This window comes from Ursus americanus, chromosome 17 (genome assembly GCF_024610735.1).
Source record: "Ursus americanus isolate L20-20 chromosome 17, mUrsAme1.1.p, whole genome shotgun sequence".
Classification (NCBI taxonomy): Eukaryota; Metazoa; Chordata; class Mammalia; order Carnivora; family Ursidae; genus Ursus; species Ursus americanus.
Genome location: NC_142143.1, coordinates 19,793,351 through 19,818,146, shown reverse-complemented (window position 1 = coordinate 19,818,146; position 24,796 = coordinate 19,793,351). Strand labels below are relative to the sequence as shown.

Sequence of the window (24,796 nt, the reverse complement as noted above, 5' to 3'; positions counted from 1 at the left end):
AAATCAACAACACTAGAAACAACAGGTGTTGGCAAGGATATGGAGAAAGGAGAACCCTCCTACACTGGTGGTGGGAACGCAAACTGGTACAACCACTGTGGAAAACAATATGTAGATTCCTCAAAAGGTTAAAAATAGAACTACCCTATGATCCAACAATTGCACTACTTGGTATTTACCCAAAGAATTAAAAAATGCTGATTTGAAGGGATACATGTACCCCAATGTTTATAGGCAGCATTGTCTATAATAGCTAAATTATGGAAACAGCCTAAGTGTTCATCAGCTGATGAATGGATAAAGAAGATGTGGTATATATATACACAGTGGAATATTAGCCATAAGGAATGAGATTTTGCCATTTGTAACAACATAGATGGAGCTAGAGTATATAACGCTAAGTGAAATAAGTCAGTCAGAGAAAGACAAATACTATATGATTTCACTCGTATGTGGAATTTAACAAACAAAACAAACAAGCATACAGGGGGGAAAAAGAGAGAGGCAAACCAAGAAACAGACTCTTTACTATAAAGAACAAGCTGACGGTTACCAGAAGGGAGGTGGGTAGAGGGATGCATGAAATGGGTGATGGGGATTAAGGAACGCACTTGTCATTATGAGCACCAGGTGTTGCATGGAAGTGTTGAATCACTGAAACTAATATTACACTGTACGTTAGTTAACTGGAATTTAAGTTAAAACTTAAAAAAAAAAATAAGGATCCCTGGATATTGTTCTTCGTGGTCCCCTGACAATTAATCGCTTGTAATGTCTCTCAAATCTTGATTGCAAATATGGCATGACGACATTTAGTCATAGGCATGCATATGTACATATACATTTACACTTCAAAGTTCTTACTCGGTCTCTTCCATGGAAAAGATTTCTGGTGTTTCTAAAAATCATCTCCTGAAGGTAAAATGGAATCGTGAAAATGGAAACTCACTCATTCCTTGGGAAATCCAAGAGAGAGACCTTTCTGAGAGCGATCTGAAGTGAGGTTTAATTAGATCTTCCACAGTTACTGCAGCTAATGCATTAATACTGGAGGACACTGTGCTGTAAGAGAAAATCAGTCTTTTGATTTATAATATTTTAACTTTGACAACACTTTAAGTAGGAATAAGAAAGGGGGCAAACAAACTGTCATTTCTGAAATATAACCAGATTTCTACTATATTTTTAATGATCACAACATCCTCCTTCTGGAAGCTGTTATCATCCAAGAATGATTCAGGCAACATCCATAGGCTTAACAGTGAGAAAGGACAATTTTATGTTGCTTCCACTTTGCAATAAATCCTCAGTGTCTATGGAAAGAATCTACACAGACTACATAGTACTACTATGTAATGACTTTAAAACGTATTTTTCTTTGTGCATAGAAAGGACTGTCATAAATCCTCACAAACGTATGCCATCAATATCAGTAATATTAATTTCCTGGATCCTCACTAACAAATGCTGTGCGTGTTAATAATATATTAGAATTCATTCCCTGGCACAAACACTGGAAGAAAGTGCAATGAATAAGTTGAAACACAGAACAAGCTTGTTGCACAGTGTATATTATTCAGCATGATAATAGGAGACTTTACTTCTAATTTTCCTTTGACCATGTTTTAGCAATACATACATTTTAAACCAAGACTGTAGGCACCCCTTTTTGGGAATCAATGAAAACTGCCATCAGCTGATCATTACTATGGTGACCCTACAGAGTATGTGATGATGTATCATAGTAGAGACCAAGTTAAAAGTGGAGACTCAGGATAATAGACTGATAGTCCACATGGATAAGAGTGAGACCAACAGAGAGGATACATGGGGTAAGATTACCCACTTTTGGTCATTTGTGCTCATGTCCAGAATTCAGCTTTATCCCCCAAAATATCCAATAACAAAAGAAAGATCCCAACAGGGAAACCATGTATTGTTAGAGTCATAATTCATACCTTAATGTTCCACTGTAAGCACAGGCCACAAAAAGTCCAGGTAGTCCTGGAAAATCTTGCAGAATGTCCAGTACCAAATAAGGCATGAGCTGAAAAATTTCAAAATTTACTTCTGAGTGCTATTTTCTATCAAATGAAATTAATTAATGTCTCATTTATCTTGTATCCTTCAAAAACTAAAGGAACCTATTCCATATAATTGAAATTTCCAAATATGAAAAATTAAACTCATTTATTGTTAACACTTAAAATAATAGCAGAGTAGTTAAGGATACAGGGTCTGGATTCAGACAGAGGTGGTTTTGTTACTTCTCTAAGACTCAGTTTCCTCATCTGTAAAGTAGGGGTAATAATACTAACCTCAAAGACTCGCTATAAAAGTTAAATTACATCATCTATGTCAAGCTCTTAGTATAGTACATGGAATACAGTAAATGCTTGATAAAAGGTAGCTGTTCTCATTCTTTGGAATAATAAATCAATTTAAAGGAAATATTTACATACCTCTATGCTTAAGCATTCACTTAACTTTACAGTTGACTCAAAGATATCTTTGTGAACTTTAATCACTACCCAGGACTGAAAGTGTAATTATAGCTGCACGTAGTATGAGACATAGTGACAAGTGGAGCGTAACCTCGGGAAGTTCCAGAAACTTGCTTCTTTTTAAAAAGCTCCTGATATCCACTTACTTTTTGATAAGTTACTTTTTAAAAAATAAATATTAAATAATAATGGGAAGGTATATTACTTCAGTACTATGTCACATGACAGTCTTTTGGCAAAACTGATTTTTAAATCAGAGGGGTCCTAAGAGGATAATTTTCTAGAAAAATGTCACCTCATTTGCACTGAAACATTCTTGAGTCCTTCTCCGATAGTATAGAGTGGATGTCATGTCCTATTGTATCAGCCTCTTCTGATTTCACTTGACAATAGTTTGTTATGGGATGAGGAAGAACATCCCCCACAGTTGCCAGGGTCTGTGCTAAGTTGTTTTTAAGAATGTCTCCCCTTTATCCAAAGCTTACTCATTTTTTATTCTCAGAAAGAGAGAACTGCACTTATCTCTATATGAAATCAAGACCCAGTTATCCCAAGATAGTCTTGAAAGCGTAACTTCAAGTAGTATTCCATACATAAGCAAAAGTTAAGTTTCCACTGTTTCTGTGGTAACGAGATCTAAAATCCTCTACCCTAATATCAACTTTCTCAAAAGTCTTTGGTGTGATATTTCATGTTCTCAGTGGCCCCCTTAGGTATAGGTAGAACCAGAAAGGTAAGAATGAGAGAAAAATAGTAAAACTATATCCAGACACTAATCTTGCTTCCTCAGGGCAAGCTATAGAGAATGCATCGCAGGAATATATCTCACTCTCCTTAGGTTAAGATATCGACCTGACCTTCTACGGACTGTGCCTCATGTGCACTGTATACCTAGGGAGATGCTAATTGAATCAACTCCTCGATAATCAACACAATACTGGACTCGTCCAATGAGAAGGAAGCCTCTTTCTTTTTAAGAAGTGTAGCACAGGCTCTCTAAAGGTGCATGCATGCAAGACACCCCTGAATGCATTCTGTGACAAGGAGTCTCAAGGGCAGGAAGTTGAAGACATTTTTTGTTGTTGTTGACCAGGGATAGGGGAAGATATATGAGAAACATTTTTAACATCCCTATTATCTACAAACAAAAAGGATTGACAAAAGTCACAAAGTATTCTTCACTAGAGAGAATATAAGGGAAGAATGTGTCTATCTTCAGAGTAAACATGATTCTTAGATTCTCTGAGCAAATAGGAAAGATCTACTTATTAGTAGGAGGACACACGTGACTAGAGGGTTGAGAAGCACAGCTCAAGGAAGCTCTCATTTTCTAATCCCACAAAGTTGCATTTTTTTCTTGGAGTATGTGATGCATTTATGTCAACATAAAATTCAGTCTATCTTCAATCTAACGAGTCCCCTGGGCACCTGTTCTACAGCAAGTCTTAGAACACAATTTTGGCAAGAACTCAAGCTTCAGAGTCTAGCAGTCCTGGGTTTGAATTCTAGCTATGCTTTCTGAAAGGTGGTATATGGCATAGAGGTTCAAAGTTAGGACTCTGGTGGCAGCCTGCCTGCACTTGAATTCTGGTTCCAGGTTTACTAGCTATTACATAACTTATCTTTGCCTCAGTTTTCTCATCTTTGAAAGAGAGATAATCATAGCACCTAACTCAGTGTGTAGTTATAAGGATTCAAAGTTGAAGTTTATATAAAGCACTTATAATAGTATGATGAGTGCTTACAGCTATACTTATAGTTTATATTTATCAGCTATGTGACCTTGAACAAGTCGTATAAATTCTCTGCAAGTCACTCACTTCCTCACTTCTAAAATTAGAATTATCGGGTCACGAGAATTAAAAGAGATAAAGCACGCAAAGCTCTGGGCACAGAATCTCATCGCATAGTTGGTCCTCAATAAATGTTCACTCATTAGATCTGTTTCTCTATCATTTAAAAACTGGAAGGTAAACTGTTGATTTAAAAAAAGTTATCTAAGAATACCCACAAAATGTTTTACACTATCGTGGTTTGTGTATAGTTTTTTCCCCCCTCTGTGTTTACATTTCCACTCTCAGCCTTGACCTAGTTCTATTTAATACTTGGCTTGAAATTGTCCAAGTATTTCAATAGTTTAATCTTGGATACAGCATTCTTCATTTTTGCTATATCTGCTAAAATAAATTTTTGCCAAATGCTTTCTAGAAATTTAAGATGATTATGTTGTTCACATTTGCTGTTTGTCTACAAAAACATGAACACTCTTTCCTCCCAACTAATCAGCTTTCTGGATAACATTAATGCATATAAGAAAGGCATGGTACTGAACCTGGTCTGGTGCAGATACTTTCTTGGCTGTCCAAGGATCACAGTCATGATACCTGGAATATAGGGCAAGCCCACACAACACTGAGCAGACAAGGATTGCCCAGAGTCCCAGAAGATTGATGTAGAGAGACCTAAGGAAGTGAAAACAAACCAGCAAATGACAATTGTAATTTCCATCCCAAAGATCAGAAAAATTGTTACATAAACAGAAGAGACCTTCATGATTACTCAATAAATGCACATTATTTTTTGGTTATCAAAAATGCTATCTATTTTATTCTAGCCTAACCTTCTACTTACGCTGTCAATCAACAATTTATTTGGAAATACTTGGAATAGATGGGGGCTTCTCTATTGAATAAATGTATCCTCCTGGTCAGAGTCCCATGGGCATATCAGCTTTATAATGGTATCTAATTATGGTACTTCAGGGCTTCTTGTCATGAAATAAAGATTTTTAATGGTCAACAGAGCAGTAACTATTACTCATTTTCCTTTTCAAAGTAATGCAGTTATACACTGCTAAACATTGTTAGCATCTACATAGCAACTCATTAGACCTTTTAAATGTGGTTTCTAATATCACCTAGTAAGTATGAGAGGTAAACCTGCATTCCTTGAACAGCTATCTTCCCAAACAATGTTCGGCATCATAATACATGGTGTGTGCTCCAGGAGGTTGTAAAGGTTTGTATAACAGCACTGGAGTCAGACATGGACATAAATCTTCATTCCATCTACCATATGCGACCCTGGGCAAGTGATTTCACTCCTCTGATCTTCAGCTTCTTCATTTACACCTATAGATAACGATGCCTACCTCACAGAGTTTTAAGATTAGATGAAATAGTGTGTATCATATAGCACAGTGCTTGCTGTGTAATAACATTTGTTAAACGGTAATTATTGACATTATGAGTGCTAATGGCATTGAGTTCTATGTCTTAATAATCAGTTGAATAATAATCTTTGTTCCCACTAAGGTGTCTACATCCCCCCCCCCCATAGTGCTATAGTGGATACTGTAACAAGCTGCCCTAGGCTGAAGAGAGGTATAATCCCCAATGTCATGTCTCCTTCCTTGGGGCACCAATGACTACTGCATTCAGAATTTTAAAGGACCAGTCTCCTTATGCTAACCTGGGATAAATCTGGAGTCAGCTTAGCATTAGGGCTTCCCCTAAGGCTTTGGCTAAGAATGCATTACAATCCAGCTTCTCTCTCTGGCCAATTCTGCTTCCCTCTCTTTTCTTTCTTCTACAGGTGGTGATTTCCTCACAGACTTTGGCATGCCAAACTCCGTCTCAGAGTCTGTTCCAGGAGAACTCACCTTCAACAGGTAGCAAACAACAGATTGCTAGCCTTTTCCCTTGATTGACTAAATTTACTGTATGTTTTGCCACTGACTAAAAATAGCATAAGTAACTATAGTTCATCTCCAAATCACCAGAAAATATACCCAGACACTTCCCTGCTCAAACACCCTTGTTCATATATGAGTTTAATACTTTACTATATAGTTTTATTTGACTTTAATGCCATTCAAATAGGTCACTTATCAACAACATCTGATACTGTCCCCAGTTAATCAATGTCAGTAGGTCTTATCTTTTTGACTGGGATTCATTCTTTCCATAGAGCCAGTGTTAAAAAGTAGGAGAAAATGGTTCCTCTCAGGGCTCAGGGCGTCTGCTGAAGGCCATTCCAAAGGAAATTGCTTCTTATTAAGAAAGCTCTAAAGCTCTAATGCTGGTTTCTTAGTTATAAAATTGGGCCTTTTGAGTTTCATGCTCCCAAAGAAACAGAGGAGCATATGCACAATTAATTTTGGAGAAGCATCAGATCTAGTACAGATTTAAAGTCCAGTGGATTACTGGATGTATAAATCACATTCCTTCAAAGTTTCTTAAAATATCAGAGCTCCTAAGCTCACTTTTGGAGGATTCTATATCCATTTACTGTGCTGATACTTGTGTAGGTCTTTTACTATGGAATTTTCCAAAGATAGATAATGTCTAAACCAATTTACTCTCAATATATTGAGTTATGACATGTGACATTACAATATTTTCATGTTCTTCTTTGAATAGAAATAGAATTGCCATTCCTTGTCCTACTCCAACCACCCTGTTACTCTTAATCTATTTATAATTTTTAAGTTCCTAAATGCATGTAGGCGTAGTCAGCTTTATTTAGCAGCACGGGGAGTGGTGGTCACCACACTGAGGCCTCCTGAGAAAGAACCAGCCACCATTCATACTCTTTGCTCAAGCCAAGATGGGCTTGAGCAGTCCCTCACCATATAATCCTTCTGACCTCTGGGCTGTGTCCAAATCAATGTCTATCTGGAATGCTCTGCCACTATTCTCCACCTGCCCACATATGGTCATTACTCAGGATCTGCTTGGTTGACAGGAATCTCTCACCCATTCTCTGCCTTCACGTTCCATGATTTGCGGTCACATTTACTGGACCCCTACCAAGTGTGTGCTAAGCACAGTATTTTACATTACCTCTCATGAGATGTATAATATTTCTTATGCTCGTTTTATAAGTTTAGAAACTGAGACTCAGGGAGACTAAGTAACTTGCCCGCTCAAATAGCAAGTATTAGGGCGGAGTTATAAACTCATGACTTTGTCTGAAAATAAAATATACTAGCACAGCCGGCAATATGATGTCCTCGACCATTTCTTCTATCATTACATTGTTCCAAGGAACTGTCATACCTTTCTAGTGTTATTTCACTTTTTGCATACTTGTATATATACATTTTCCTAACTAGATGTTAAGTTCCTTCATTATAAGAGCCATATAATTCTAATGTTTATCCTCCATAACTCCTTATACAAATAGATACACAATAAATGCCTATTTATTTAATAAGATTTATTTTACTTAATAAGTCATATAAATATTTCAAATAGCTGATTTAAAATATGCAGTACCACTTTGTTTTACTTAATCCTTTTATAACTAAGTATATCATTTATTTCTTGGAATTTCATGATACAAAAGGCTTAAACCTAAGCAAAGCTTGACTAATTAACAAGTTTCAATAAAGACAACTGATGGTTATTAATGATTTCCATTCTATAGTTTGGCTTACATTTTTGCCTGGAATCTGCTTTTACAGGAAATATATCTCTGCACTTGGGATTGGTTGACACCATAGATGCTGGTCCATGTGAAGGTCCCTCCTATAATAATTGTCCAGAATGTATGTCTTTGCAAAGGATTGGGATCAAAACTAAATGAAAAGAGACAGAAAACGAATCTTAACTATCAGCAAAAAACTACAGAAAATTCTCCTAGAATATTTTTTGGGAGCAAGCAATGTACATCTGGACAGGACTAAAGGAAAATGAATGCTCTAATTCTGAGCTTTCATAAAAATTGTTCTCCTGTGGCCTTAGGAAATTGCTATTTAAACAAGTCTGCTCTGCTATAATCAGAGAAAAGCATGAAACTAAAAAGAGAGAGAGCAATAGAGTAAAGTTCCTAAGTGCATCAGAGCAATAGATACGGTACTGAAATGAACACAAAATTGACACATTTTGCATATATAATTTCTCTCCTAGCACATGTACAGTCATATTTCTAATTTATATTCAAGCTCAAGAACTCAGTCAATTAATGCAGTTTAAAGGCTTTCATCTTCTAAAATTACCATGTCATTATCATCATGCTTTCTTAAGATGCTGTGAGCACAAGCTAAATGCTAATAGTGAAAAGTCACTTTATGACACATACTTAAGTCCAACATATTGTTACAAAGAAAGCTCCACTTCTGTATTTAGTATGTCTTTGAACTCTTCTTAATGCATTATCTTGGGAGGAATGATTCTGTTCATCCACGATACACAATATGAGTTCGACAAATTTCTGCAAAATTGGCTTTCATAGGAACTTTCTAAAAATTATGAAATTCTGCAAATCCATTTCAATCTTATATTTAAGATTAGTGGAATAACGTGTTCTGATTACATTCCTGTGGAAATATAAGAGCCTCTATTCCATTCTCTAACACTTCATATTAAAGTTTAAGTGTTTCAAGGGTATTGACACTTTAACCCATAGAGAAAACAGCTACTATATTAGCTAATGGAAGTCAAGAGCCAAAAGGATTCAGGAATCTACTTGAGGGAAGTAAGACAAGATTTATAACACCCAATTTAGTGATTTTAGGTCATACAGAATATATATGTCAACTATAGACCATACAGAAAATACCAACACAAAATCCTTCTCTTGGTTTATCACCACCAGAGCAGATATTTTGCCCACCATATTCTCAAATATATCAGACTCACAAGGAATACACAATAAGGCTATTCATTATTGTTTAATGGTTGGCAGCCTCCAAAGTAAAAGTCATAAAAGTATCTAATCTTTTACTTTTAAGAATCTCTTATTGGTATATAAGTTGTCACTTCAGTGCAGCAATATGGGTTACCTTTGTACAAAGTGACAGTTATCTTGCAGAAAAATGATTGGTTCCACACCCTCTCCCCTCAATTTTGCCTACTAGGAAATTTAGTAGTAATCAAGATCTTCTGAGTGGCCACTGGCTGTTTCTGCTTCTTGGTATCCATTCTCCTGTCCTCTAATAACAGCAACCCAATTTGCTTTGGGGAAACGACCATTTCACCATACAATGGTCTAAATGGTTGTCAATAAAACGTGCTGCTCGGCCCCAACAAGGGACGGAATAATGGCCAAGCTAGGACAACTGGGGGCGCTCTTCCTTGGAATCTGAATCTTGAGGTTAAAAAAAAAACTATTGAAAATAGCTGAAGTTGATTTGTCATAATTCAACTTATCTCTGCAAATTAACACATTGTCCCTGTCCAATTTCTGAAAAGGCTCTTCTCAAACATTAGCACCATTTTCAGAAAACTAGAAGAGTCACCAAGTAAGAAATGTTTTTTCTTTCTTCTTGCCGGTGATTTCAGCTTGCCTGGCTCAAAGTAGAACTGCTTAAAGAGGAAATAAGCCAGTTCATGTCAAAATGAGCCCCTCCCCACATTGAACATGATAACAAGAACGACACTACTGATCCACAGTGGAAGGTGTTTTAAATATTCTTCTAAGTTGTGTGGTATATTTGTGATGAAATATCTAGTTTCTCCATTGATCTTTGTCTAGGAAACTTAAACAGCTGTTTAAGATATGCTATATCATACAATATACTGACACTTAAGGCATTAGTCGTAACTTTTCTAGTCAATCCTCTAGAAATAATATAGTATGTTATAAAATATTTATACATATATACAATTATGAAATACAGTAATAATATTCTATATATTGCCAGGGCAATATCAATAGAAAAATTCTCTAGGCTGCTTGAAACAAAGAACCATCAAAATGACAGCTTGGTCCTTTAGTGTTTTTCTCTTAAGAGGTTTCCTTTTCTTATTTCTCCACTATCTCTTCCCTAATTACCCTACCCCACCCTTTGACCAATTCCAGATTTTAGTATCTGGGAGAAAAACACTCTTTTGCTATCAATCCTTTCTCAGGAGGAAGCACTATCCTATATTCCTGGTAACTGAGAAACCATCTGACTGCTTTAACCCCTGAAAGACCTGATGGAAACCCCTCACACATTAACTTATCAGCTTCAATATTTTGTACCACATTCTTAGCCATCTATTTGATTTCTAATGTAAATCTACTACTTCAATAATGAGATCATTTTTGCAGAAAAAAACCAAAAGGAGTGTTCTATTGACCAAGAGATAAATAGGAACTTACTTCCAGAAGTTTAATCTTCCACCATTATAGCAATCATTTACAATAGTGCTGATTCCACCTTGAATCACTGTAGCCTGTATAATCACAGATGCAAATCCAGCCACCATGATCCCAACTTGAAAAACATCTGTCCAGATAACCGCTTTAAGACCACCCTTTGAGGGAAAAGTGTTATGGATTAATGCTCTTATCAGACATTGTTAGTCACCTACTTGCTTATATACTATACTGGACAAAAATAATGAAAACATAGATCTTGACTAACGAATACATTCAAGATGGTAGACAGTAAGGTTGGAAGAACCTTCAAGAGAAGGTGTGATTTAAGCCAAGCCTTCAGACAGAAGCAAAGATGGAAGGTCTTCCCAGAAGAAAAAACAGCATGGGCAAAAGCATAAAGAAGTCAAAGTCCATGACGTGTTGAGTTTGGCCAGATATATATTTTGGAGCAAAATGAAATGGTATACGAAGATTGCTGGGAAGAAAATTCAGAGTGAAATTACAAAAGGCAATATCATAGATTTTATCCTATAGGCAGGGCTGATATCCAATCAAGTATGCTCATAGAAGGGCATACCAGTTGTTGAAATATTAGAATTGTTTTGTACTAGCCACTGCCAAAAACTTCCCAAGTGTTTCACTTCAGTTCCTATGTCCTTGTCTGACCATCCCCTTCCTGAGATCTCCATCTTCTAAAAAGTCCACTAAAGTCTTAAGACCTAGTATGTCAGATATGCCACAAGAGTTGCACCACTGCTAGGGACTACCATCCATAATATTATCAGTGTCCATACTATCTGGTTGTTACACATTTTGGCTGTGATTCCTGCCTATAAGCAATGGGAAGTTATCTTAGTTTTCAAAGCTGAGGAATAATATGAACACAAATATAATAATTTAGCAATAGTAAGGATGAATTAGGAGAAGTCTCAGGACCACTGCAATGGTTCAGGTAAAAGAAAAAAGTTTCAGTTATGATCAATGTTCTATAAAGAATCAAATATTTCCCCAGATGGAACATTTCTTATAAAAAGTTACACTGTGGGAGGTAGGAGTAGGAGAGGACATATGAACAATCTAGTTTGCAGAACACAACTACTGGAATTTTCAACTTTGCAAAACAGTTGGTAGAGTGAAAGAGGAAATAACGTTTTTGACATACCAGTGTGCAGTAGAATGTACAGACCACCCCTGTTGCCACTACTGCACCCCACAGATCAAATCCTGTGACTGTAAACAGAAAAAGAAAAGAAAATGCAGGCATAACTGTGAAACGTGCATCATAAAAATTCTTCTCAAAAATCATCAGTAGGAAGCTATATCATTTATGAGGCACCTATCTTTCTACCTACTTCTCTACTCTTGCCTAAAATTAGGTCCAAATCTCATAAAATGTCCCCATGAAGTTTAAAATTTTACATGTTAAGTTAAATGGAACTGGTTTCTATCCTCAGAGAGCATTCCTAGATCCAACATTGCCTAAACCAAATACATGAAAAAGCATTTATATTGTAATGAAGCTAAGAAACAACTTGATAGTGTGAGGTAGTTATCCAGACTGAATGGGGTCACAGAGTATGTGTCATCGTGATTCAAATAAACACACTATTCTACCAGTCCTTGAAAGACAAGTTGTGCATGTTCCTAAAATGAGACCAAGAAAGAGAAAAGTTGTAAAATTTGCTACCATTTAGCTAAGAAGTGGAGGGGCATGTGATATTCTTTTTAAATGGAAGGATAATAAACTCTGCCCACATATGTAATAATCTATGTAAAATGGACCAATTCCTTTAAAGACTCAATGGGCCAACACACTCACGTAAGAACTAGATTATCTAAATAGGCCTAGATCTATTAACGAAATTGAATCAATAATTAAAAACCTTCCAAAACAGAAAGCTCTAGGCCCAGGTGGGTTGACTGGTAATTTCTATCAATTTAAGGAAGAAATTACACCAATTCTCCTGAATCTCTTTCAGGGAATAGAAGCAGATACTTCCTAACTCATTCTATGAAGCCAGGACTGCTCTAATACGAAAACCAGATAAAGACATTACAAGAATACTACAAACCAAAATTTCTCATGAACATATTTGCAAAAATCCTCAACCAATTGAAGATTAGCAAATTGAATCTGAAAGAGTATAAAAAGAATTATACACCATGACCAAGAGGGATTTATCCCAGGTATGCAAGGCTGGTTCAACATTTAAAAATCAATTAATGGAATCTATCATATTAACACACTAAAAAAGAAATATCACATGATCATATCTAAAGATGCAGAAAAAGCATTTGACAAAATGCAACATCCATTCATCATAAAAACTCTCAGTAAACTAGGAATAGAGGGGAACTTTCTCAAGCTGATAGACTATCTACAAAAATCCTGCAGCTAACATGCTACTTAAGACTGAGAGACTCAAAGCTTTCCCACTAAGATCAGGTCCAAGAAAAGGATGTTCCTTCTCACTGCTCCTTTTTAACATTGTACTGGAAGTCCTTGCTAATGCAATAAGGCAAGAAAGAAAATAAAAGGTATACAGATTGGGAAAGAAGAAATAAAACTCTCTTTGTTCACAGATGACATGATCATTGATGTAAAAAAGAAAACACTCCTGGAACTAGTAAGTGATTATACCAAGGTTGTATGATGCAAGGTTAATATACAAAAGTCAGTTGTTTTCCTATATAATAAATTAGCCCCAAATGTAAGTGACATACATAATTGGTAATCTTAAGATGTACCTTGATTCAAAGCCAGGGCAGAAGCACAACTGGAGTAACCTGGACATGCGTACATTGTGGAGTGGGCATGTAAAATGGTACAACCATTCAGAAAAATTATTTTCCAGTTTCTCTTAAATTTTGTACATGCATCTGCCCTATACTGGGTTATAATAGGTGTATGTTTAACTACACTGCTTCCAGGTATTCACCCAAAAGAGATGAAAATAGGTGTCAAAAGCAAATCCCCAGACACAAGCTACCAGGATCTACAGGATGATCAAACTTGGTCTTGGTATTGATGGAGATGACACTACTGCTGATGACAGCAATGTTGCCATAACCAAAGAGATGCTGCCCCTCAAGGGGGGGTGACAACACATCATGCATGGAAGAAGTAGACTAAATGCTGCTCCAAGAATTATTGGTACATGTATTCAATACTTTATTCCCTCTGGTAACATATTTTCAAGGATGTTTTTCTTTATTTTTGTTAACATTTTAAAAATCTATATGACGTGACAAGAACTATTTAAGGGGAAGATAAGATTTCTTTCTGAGTGATGCTGTGATATTCAGGAACTAAAGCCCAGCTAGTTTTTCGTTCCTAGTTCCACATTGGCTTATTTTAATGGAACGAGGTAACATTTGTTGTAAGATGTAATGTAACCTAATGTTAACTGTGTGGTCTAAAGTGTTTAGCAATCAAGCAGATTCCTTAGTAAGGCCAAATTTCTTGTCACTGAAGTATTCTGAGCTATACTTTGATGTTTAAAAGAAAAATATTGGTTAAAATAACTTTCACCTTCTAGGATCTGCTTTTTAAATCTCCTATCCCCTGTGGTTATCAACTGCATGTACCAGGCATCTAGAAACTAGTATGTTAAACTGAACTAACTTGATGGGAATAACTACTCGCAGGGCTTGTTTTCCAAAGAAGAGCACTGTTTAGAGTAGCGAAATTATAAGCCTATTTAGGACTGTTGTAAAGCATTCAAAATGCAACTCAGCAAGTTTTGTGAGTGGAAATGTAGTGTTCAAGTCACATTCTGCTTTAAAAGGCTGTGACAAATGCAAATGAATTAAAAAAAAAGCAAAGCAAGACAAAACAAAACCTGTGCAAGAATGATTTTAGTAGTCTTAATTCATAGTAGCCTAAAACTGGAAACAACCCAATGTTGTTGATGGATAAACAGATTGTAGAGATACAGATGATGAAATACTAGCAACAAATAGGAACAAACTACTGAAACATGTAGCAACATGAATGAAACTCAGAAACATTTTGTTGGGTAAAATAAACCAGTTACAAAAAAGCCACTATTTGATTCCATTTATATAAAATCTAAGAACAGGGAAAACTAATTTATGGTGATAAAAATCAGAAAGTAGCAGCTTGGGTTGGTGGGGGAATTTATTAGAAGGAAGCACAAGAAAATATTCTAGGGTTAGATGGTGAAAATAGTCTGTATCTTGACTTGGGTGGTGGTCACAAAACGCTGTACAATTGTTAAAACTTGTCTAACTATACACTTAATTTCTGTACGTTTTATGATGTATAAGCTGTATTTCAACAAAAAATGTTTTTTTAAAAAGATTTTATTTATTTATTTGACAGAGAGAGATAGCCAGAGAGAGAGGGAACACAAGCAGGGGGAGTAGGAGAGGAAGAAGCAGGCTCCCAGTGGAGGAGCCTGATGTGGGGCTCGATCCCATAACACCGAGATCACGCCCTGAGCCGAAGGCAGACGCCTAACGACTGAGCCACCCAGGCGCCCCATCAACAAAAATGGTTTTTAATTTTAAAAAGCAAGAGGGGCTCCTGGATGGCTCATTTAGTTAAGCGTCTAACTCTTGATCTCAGCTCAGGTCTTGATCTCAGGGTTGTGAGTTTAAGCCCTGCATTGGGCCCCATGCTAGGTTTGGAGCCTACTTAAAAAAAAAAAAAAAAAAAATTAAAAAGCAAGAAAGAGAAACTTAAGAGACAAATAAACTAATTGCAATTACATAAACTTACTTGAATCCTGATTCTAACAAACACTGAAAAAAATCAGGGAAATCTGAACATTGACTTCATATTGATATTTTTAAAAATAATGTTAATATTTTAGATATGAATATGGTATAATTGTATAACATCCTGGTACGAACTTCCAGTTATAAAATACATAAGCCATGGAGATGTAATGTACAGCATGGTGACTATAATTAATAATCCTGTATGTTTGAAAGTTGCCAAGAGAGTAAATATTAAAAGCTCCCATCACTAGAAAAGAACTTTTGTAACTATATATGGAGGCAGATGTTAACTAGACATTGTGGTGGTCATTTTGCAATATATACAATTCTTTAATCATTATAATATAATACAACGTTATGTCAATATAACTCAGTGAAAAAATTAGCACATCCTTACTTTTAAAAGACATTGAATTCAGATGAAATTATGAAATACTTCAGACTTATACCAAAATAACCTAGTGAGGAAAACAGAGTGAATTGAACCAAGAGTTGATCATTTTTAGTGTAGAGTTAAGGGTACATTAGAGTTCAATATACTGTTCCATTGCTTCTAGTATATGTTTGAAGTTTTCTATATATATATTTTTAAAAAGGTAAAAAGGAAATGATTGGACCTAGAGAATATTAAGATCCATTTCACTTAAACAAGTTTCTATGGAGCATCCGTTGCTCACCAAGTATTTATATTTATCCTTGGTCACAGTAAAGTACTGTGATATTCAAGTGGTCAAAATGCAGGGTCCTAATTCCTAGGGAATAGCCCAATAAAATGATAAGAGCAGAGTCCTTGATTTCTTCATAGATGGAAGGCCAGGACTGTACTTTCAAACCCTAAAGCCACATCTTTAATTATACTTAGAGCGAATAGGTAACTTATGAAGTTTATAGCTCAGCTCTTTATACAACACATGACCCATTCATGATGTTGGTAATATTGACATGGAACATGCCTGGCATTCAGAATCCAAGAGCATTTTATATAATGGAATTCTTTGTAATGATACTGTTGTACTTTATAAACTTAGGTAATAATTACTATCTATCTACCATGAAAGCAGGAAATTAGAGTGTGGATTTAGCAGGGCTTTTCCATTTTATATTAACTCCAGGAAATGCATCACATTTTTCCCGTCAGAGTCCACTTGTACATTTCATAAGGAAGCTTTAGTGATAAACTCACATCTAATTGATAAGAACTTAAAGGATGTTGGGTTCTCCGAAAGCCTTTTGAAGGTATGACTAACAGGCACCTTTGCCTCAGTAAACTATTCCAGTTTCATGGCTTTTATCTGCCTAAAACCAAAGAGTCCAGGAGTATGTCAATCAGCATCATATTCATATATTTGTTTAAAAGGACACCAGAGTCATCTTTCATTTTGTCACTAGGAGCAAGCTGATATTTCAAATCACACAGATCTCCTTCTATTGCATTTTGGACTACATTAGAAATGGGAATAAGAAAAATTCTCCCCCTGCCATATTTTACAATGGAACTGAGCTGAGTAACACAGAAGCCTCCTGACTATGGGCTCCAGATTACAGCCACCAAGGAAGAAAGTACAAGCCATTCATGATTTAGACCATAGGGGGCGTGCATTCTGAAGGAATGGAGCATGGCAGGTTGGCACCTCAGGGAGGTCTGCTCTTCTATTAATCATAGATCTTTTGGAGCTATCGATCCAGGAACGCAAAGAAGCTGCTAAACACTAAGCCCATCTTGCTCCCCTCAAGTTGATGCAGGTTACTGGAAACATTCCTCCATCTCCCCATCTCCCCAAAGAGAGAATGACCCCCAAAATCTGAGTGACATAATTGGTAACTCTAAAATGTACCTTGATTCAAAGCCAGGGCAGGGGCATAAATAACAATTCCAGTATACAGAATCTATGGGAAAAAAGAAACCAAATAAACAGTATGAATCATAAAATAAATTATCAATTTTTTCTATAAATTCAACAATGAATTAAAACAGTAGTTTCAATATACTTAATAAAATGTGTTTGTAACTTAAAAATGTTATTTAAATCTTTATTTAAGTTGATTCTCCGTTTCTGTTTGTGGTGTGGTCATAGGTTACAAAAATCTTTTATGACCAATTGTGTTAAAATTATGGACTTTTCACATGGTGCTTAGTGCAGATAGTCACTGATCCATCACCTCAAGTTCGAAATCAATTCTCCTCAATCTAAACAATTGAAAGAAAGAAAGAAAGAAAGAAAGAAAGAAAGAAAGAAAAGAAAGAAAGAAAAAATAAATTTAAAAGGAGATGGCCTCTCATTCAAATGCTTTCAAACTATCATTAATCACTGTATAAGTAACTAGGAAACCAGTGAAAATTTTGGAAACTGGTTTTAAAAAGTTTGCACGCTCATTAATTAAACAAAAGCATAAATTTGCACTGAAAAAATCCTGAAAGCCATCAAAAACCATATTCTATCTTTTTTATATATTATTTTTCACTCATACATCTAACAAATATTTATTAATCTGGGGTACAATAGTATGATAAAATGGTCTTTTTTCTCAGGACATCATTTTCTTTTTTTTTTAAGATCTCATACTCAGATATAAAATTTAATTTTCTTTGTAGTAAAAATAATTTTACAGATATGTATTTTTTATTTGATTTAAACTTCATGTAAATTTTTTTATAATAATTTTTTATTATGTTATGTTAATCACCATACAGTACATCCTTAGTTTCTAATGTAGTGTTCCAGGATTCATTATTTGCATATAACACCCAGTGCACCATGCAATATGTACCCTCCTTAGAACATCATTTTCACTGCATTTTATCTTTCAATTATATATATTGTATGTGACTTATTCTATAAAAATGTATTATGATTCTATGATTCTCTATGATTCTATGTTTACTCTATAAAAACATATTATGAAAAAAGCCAAATTATATAGTATTTGAATGTCTGATTATATTACATGGGTAGATCAATGGAAGTAAGTCCTTCAAGTGGGAGATGCTTTCCTCTTTTTTGCAAGAATGAACCAGATTTCCACAGTCATTATCCTGACCAAGCTGAAGATTTGAAAACATGGCTATGGACCATTGTCCTAACATTTGTTCCCCACTTTTCATTTCTGTAGGCGTTTCTAAAAATGATCCAGAAAGGGTCCGGACAGTAGGGTAAATGCAAGCTACCAGGTTCAGTTCTCTCTACCAGACCCCAAAGGGTTCCTTCCTTTTACATTGGAAGTGTTAATGACCAATCTAAGTTATGCCATTTACAGAGAAAGAAAATGGAGTCAAGTTAAGTAATTACGAAGGCACTCATGCTCTTGCAAATGCTTAGGTAGCTTGTGATTGGAGAAGTGAATTACAAATAGGGATGAGAATGAAAACTCCTTCCTGGACCTCCATTATCAAACCCATCCCTAAAGCACTCAGCTGCTAAGAGGAAGATGAATATAAATGAAGTGTCAATAACCATGAAAAGCCTAACAAAAGGTAGAGCAAAGGAATGGAGAGTGACTTACTGTTTGAACAACGAAGAGGACTGTTCCACAGAGACGTACACATTTGTTAAATCGGAGCTCTAAATACTGTTCCCAAAAAAAGAAGAAATGGTTAATACATGAAAACTTTACACACTTTAAAAAAATCAGCTGCTTAAGAAATAAAGGGGTTGGAAATTTAAAGCCACTTCAGTCATCAAAAAGAATGAAATCTTGTCATTTGCAATGACATAGATGTAACTAGAGGGTATTATGCTAATTGAAATAAGTCAGTCAGAGAAAGACAAATACCATATGATTTCACTCATGTGGAATTTAAGAAACAAAATAGATGAACATAGGGGAAGGGAAGAAAAAAAAATAAGATAAAAACAGAAAGGGAGGCAAACCATAAGAGACTCTTAACTACAGGAAACAAATGGAGGGTTGCTGGAGGGGAGGTGGGTGGGGGATGGGTAACTAACTGGGTGATGGGCATTAAGAAGGGCACTTGAAGTAATGAGCACTAGGTGTTATATACAGCTGATGAATCACTAAATTCTACCTCTGAAATTAATAGTACATTCACTATATATTAACTAAATTGATTTAAATTTTAAAAAAGAAATTTAAAGCAACTTCATAAGTGATTTGTATTCTGTATTCCTACGTTACTACTATTTTTCTTTACATATAGCAAAATTGACTCTTGCTTTAAAGTACAGTTCATTGCATTTTAACACATACAGCCCAGTTCCATCACCCTCAGCGAACTCTGTTATGTTGTTCATTTGTGGTCAAACTCTTTCCCAACCCCTAAATCTTGGCAATCACTGATCTGTTCTCCATCCCTAGTTTTGGCTTTTCCAGAATATCACCTAAATGGATTATATTCTGCATTTTTAAAATGAGCAAAGTACTGTTCTCCCCTTTCTCTTGGCATCTACTTCAGACATTTCCCTGATTCACATGGGAATCAGCCCTTTCCCACTGTAGGCAATTGTGATGGAATTGTCTATCAAGGTGCCCTGCCTCTTTTGACTCAGGGATGGTCACATGACCCAAGCTCAGCCAATCAGTTCCTCTCTCCAATGGGTATTTCGATCTCCGAGGTACAATATAAAGACAGAAAACGACTGAAACAAAGCAGACTGATCCTGACAGTGGCCTGAAGAGGCTTCCCTGGCTTCTGTCTTTCACAGCCTATTTGTTCAGCTTTTCACTCTTTTCTATGGGCTACCCCTATATCCTCCCAAATAAATTATTTTTTACTTAAATTGGCCTAAGTCAGTTTCTGTTCAGTGCCAACAACCCCGTCAATTTTTCCTACTCTCCTTGGCATCTGCCGTATCTTAAAATATAGTTGGCTCATCTCCTGTATTCTATGTCATAATATACTATAAAGTTAGAATCATAGAATTTTAGAGCTGGAAGGAAGCTGGGATCTTAAACATACTTTAACTTGAATATTATTACTCACGTAGAGAGAATTTTAAAGCTGAAAACAGTCTTCATACCAGAAAAAAAAGAGGAGCGAAAAACTGACATGAAGTAATAATCTGGGGAAACGACACCAGATACTTTTGCTCCATAATCACAGGTAACCATTATAGAGTACCTGCTGTGTACACTCTCCTCCCAACAACTCCCTGAGGCCATACTACCTGTTAGAGGGGAGGGCACTGGGGCTCAGGGAGAACATCAAAGTTGAAACCTAATAGCTGTCAGAGCCACAATGCAAGTCTAGGACCATTTAATGCCCAAATCTGGGCAGGGAACAACTACATTATTCCAAATAAATAAGTAAGCAAACTGACCATGGCTTTGAGTGAGTAGGTGACACTGACATATAGTAGGACCTTCCAAAACACCTGACAGGTAAAAAAAATATGCAGCACAGTATAGTTTTTGGGAGGAGTTCCAGCCCTCAACCCAGTCCTACTTGTGACTGCACAAGCTTGGGGCCGTCACTGAAGATCTTAGGCTCCTCCTCTTGAAAATGAGGATCACAGTATTTTCTTTCCCCTCTTACATAGCAGGGGTTTGGAGACTACTGAATGATATGAATGGATGGGGAAATACTATAAACTGTTATTCAAAACTAAAACATTAAGAAGTTGGTATCCAAATCCACAGATAAATATAATTCACAATTATAAGCATACATATATATTCACAAATAAACATATATAAATAATATATACACGAATAAATATAATCCACAAATATGTATATATACACACATATATATGTATATAGATATATATACACACACATATATACACACACATACATATATTCTGGACAACTCAGTTCCAACACACAGATTACATGGACCCAGAAAGATCCCGAAAAAGTGGGGAATGAAACTGGATTCCTGCATTATACTTCTTGTCTGTGGGTCTGGAAGTGGCTAAACACCTATCAGGCCTACACTTTGAAGGCAGGGATAAACAGATAACAAAAATGCTTCTGAACAGCCAATTCTAGCTAAAGAAATGTAAGTAGGAAGAGATTTCATATTTCAGCAAGAATACCAGGTATCACTCAATGCTGGACTTCTCATTCTGTGTAGGTGGTTCCACCTCTCAGCATAAAACAAAAAATACTCACAAGAAAGGGTTTGCTATGGCCAACTATCAGGGACAAAGCATGTTATCTCACTTCTCTGCCCCCAGTGCCCCCAGTCATGGACACCCCCAGCATACCCACAACTCTAGGTGTTCTGTTCTACTTCTCTTGTTCTCTCTGCACTCTTTTAAGCCCTGCCTGGGGGTATAACAGACTTACCAGAGGCTTCAGAAGCAGCCAGTAGGCACCAATTCATAGCCTCCAGGCATGTGTCTACTTTGCCTGATACTCTCTTATGTAGCTTAACTTTGTGTGCAACATGAGGCTCTCATAGTACGTCCCTTATAAGGATTGAGTATTGAGTCCGATCATGTATGTGTGTAAAACATGCACCCCAGCGCCACACATGTATTAAGCATTTGGTAAACGTTAACTTTTTGCCATTTTTAGCTGGAACCCTGCTAACAGCCTCCACCACGGGAAATGTGTGGGAAATCTGTTTCTGGTTGAGTTAATGTTGATGCCCCCAAGGAGGCATGGGTCAGTGCTTATGAGAGGAGCATTCCTCTCTGGAGACTGAAGTCCTCTTGCCAGGTTCTTGAAACCCTTTCTGAGTTCTGGAGTTAACTACAGATCAGAGCTCAAGGACTCAAATTGCCTAAGGGCTCATACACCAGTGGTAATATACACCAGTGGATCAGCCCGGTGTTCCTATATTAAAATGTTGGAATATTCCTCATATCTGCTAAGAAATTTGTCCTCTCACATCTCCCTCAAAAACAAGTACTCCCTTCACTCCCTACCACCATTCAACAGCTCTTTAAACTAAAGTTCTCCGTAAGTCCCAGTGTCCATTTTCTCTTTTGCATTTTTAAGGAAGACAAAAATGCAGATAAAGATTTCTCTACCATAAGAAAGTAACCATGCACCTACAATGATGAGGCCTCAATAAAGAAATTAACAGGGAGTGAGAGCAATGGCTGTAAAACTGGAGTTCCTGCACCACAGGGAATGTGAGCCCAGTGTCACCAGTCTTCTAGATTGTCGTTTTTGTTTTTTTTAAGATTTTATTTATTTATTTGACAGAGGGAGAGAGCACAAGCAAGCAGAGCAGCAGAGGGAGAGGGAGAAGCAGGCTGCCCCTGAGCAGGGAACCCGATGTGTGCTCTATCCCAGGACCCTGGGATCATGGCCTGAGCCGAAGGCAGATGCTTAACTGACTAGGTACACTCAGGCTTCTACATTTTCAAAAGAAGTTAGAATCTGGAATTTTTTTGACTTCTCAACAGCATAAATGCTAAATTAATTTTCTTTCAGAATACCATAGGGTAAAAAAAAAAAAAAAAAGGCACCAAAAACAGAGTTTGGCCTGGGACAGCAAGTTTGTTACCTTTGAGCAAAACAGAGAAATTCCATCCTGCTCACTTCTGGGATGATGACTTAACTCTTCCAAACACAATGACCGGAGTGACTGGAAGGCACTGTTGCCCCAGGGGTGCCTCACCCTAGATGGCGTCACTACAACCCCGTCAGTTTGTCACCGACACTTGTGCCATTGAGGCCCTATAGCCGGCACCAGTTGAACCAGCCTCACTAGGAAACCACCTCTCCAGTGGCTCTGGATTAGAGCAAAGAGTATCTAAGCTCAAGGACTGAGGAGGTTGCTGAGGATGAGTGTCAGCACCCTCTGGATCATGACCTGGGAGAGAGGAAACTTTGCCCAGTTTGTCCATGTTGCTTATGGGTGAGTGCCTGGGGAAGGGAGACCAGTGAGGGCACTGAACAGGCCCCTCACTCGCCTGAGCTTTTATCCACCCCCCCAACCCCACACTCCCATTCAACAGCTCTTTAAACTAAACCAAATATTCCCCAGCTTTGCAAAGCCCTTTCCTGTAGACAGCTGAAGAAAACCTATAACCCGTGGAGCTGTGCAACAGGAAGGATGGTTTTCCTTAATCATCTTTCCACATACAGAGAAGGTAGGCCTGTTTAAGAACCTTGCAGCCAAATCTTCCTAGTGTCCCCAAGACAACCACTTCTGCCACTACCACCACAAATACTTACGGTCAGAGTTTATCCAGCACTCACCCTGCTCCAAATACCATTCTAAATGCTACACTTGAATCTCATTTAATCCTCCCAACAACTGGATGAAGTTGTTGGTATCATTTTCATTTTGAGATGAAAAAATGGGCACGAAAGGTTAAATAAATCACCCAAGGTTACCCAGCTAGTAAATGGTAGAATCTGGTCTCAAATTCAGGTACTGAGACAAGAGTTACAGCACCTTAACCATTTGGGAATCTGCCTCTCCAGGGAATGTGTGTGTGTGGAGGGCGCCGAGGGGAGAGTGCATTAATTTTTCTCCAGCTATCCTGGAAAAGTGAATGGTGCCTGGGGACCTGGAACAAGGGGATTCCTTTCAAGGAGGGGGGCTGAGACTTGAACAACTTGCCCTCCCTCTGATAAAGAGTATTAAAATCTTTCCCCTTGACTCCGAATCAAAGATGTTAAAGCAGAAAGGGCCCTTGTGAGTACTAGTCCAAATCATTCCGTTTACTTTGGAAGCCTCTCTTTTTCACTGAGCTCCTGAGAGTAAGTCCCAAGATTCCTTCGCCTTCACTGGGCACCTCTCCTCCAAAAGGGAGGGCAGGGGAGGTGAGGGACCTAGACAGGGAGAGATTTGGATACGGTGGTGAGCCCGCCCCCAGGAAAATCCCTCCAAGATCCTGAAAAGCCCTGCCCCTTTTCCTCCCCAGCGCCCTCCCCCCCTCCCTTTACCTCGTAGGTGCTGGTAATTCCCAATTTGTAGAACACGGGAAGGAAGACCTCCGCGCTGATGGCCACCACAAAGAAGTAGGTGATGGCAAAGATGCTGAATATGGCCCCAAAACGGTAGACCTCCGAGGGGGTGCCCAGGACAGTGACGGCCGACATGAAGCTAGCGGTGAGGGACAGCGCTACGGGCACGGCAGTCATTCTGCGGCCGCCCATCAAGAAGTCCTTGGAGGTCTGCTGGCCACCCCCCGCGAAGGCGTAGTAGATGCCGATGGCAGCCGAGATGAGCAGCATCCCGGCGAACACCACGTAGTCCCACACCACGAAGGTGCCGATGCCCCGCGGCGCGTCCATGGTCGCTCGGTCGCCCGGGCTCTGCGTACACACTGTGGCCCAGCGGCGCGCTGCCCGAGCCCGAGTTTTACCTCTGCGGCCTGGCGCGCTCTTCTTATTACCCGCGCTGCGGGCGCGGCGGGCGCGGCGCCCGCGGGGATTGGAGGCGTCCTCCAGGTATCCGTCCCCCCCACCCGCCCCAAGTGGCCCCGAGCTGCCCGGCGAAGGTGCGGAGGCCGGAAGGCGCCGTCAGCTCCTCTAACTGGGACTCCGGGGAGCTCCGGGCGCTACCCTCCGCCACGCTAAACCCTCAT

General features: G+C 37.9%; 1 protein-coding gene across 1 annotated transcript in view; it reads right to left on the bottom strand.

Moving 5' to 3' along the window:
• Nucleotides 1-24,503, bottom strand: part of SLC5A8 (solute carrier family 5 member 8) — a 55,005-nt gene extending 30,502 nt beyond the window's left edge. The window contains exons 1-9 of the mRNA XM_045780050.2: nt 24,153-24,503; nt 18,843-18,908; nt 17,177-17,228; nt 11,758-11,825; nt 10,596-10,750; nt 7,945-8,085; nt 4,837-4,966; nt 1,959-2,047; nt 950-1,062 (exon numbers count right to left, since the gene is read on the bottom strand). Coding sequence (XP_045636006.1) covers nt 950-1,062; nt 1,959-2,047; nt 4,837-4,966; nt 7,945-8,085; nt 10,596-10,750; nt 11,758-11,825; nt 17,177-17,228; nt 18,843-18,908; nt 24,153-24,503 — 1,165 coding nt within the window. The remainder of the gene's footprint in view (nt 1-949; nt 1,063-1,958; nt 2,048-4,836; nt 4,967-7,944; nt 8,086-10,595; nt 10,751-11,757; nt 11,826-17,176; nt 17,229-18,842; nt 18,909-24,152) is intronic.
• Between the last annotated feature and the right edge of the window lie 293 nt (nt 24,504-24,796).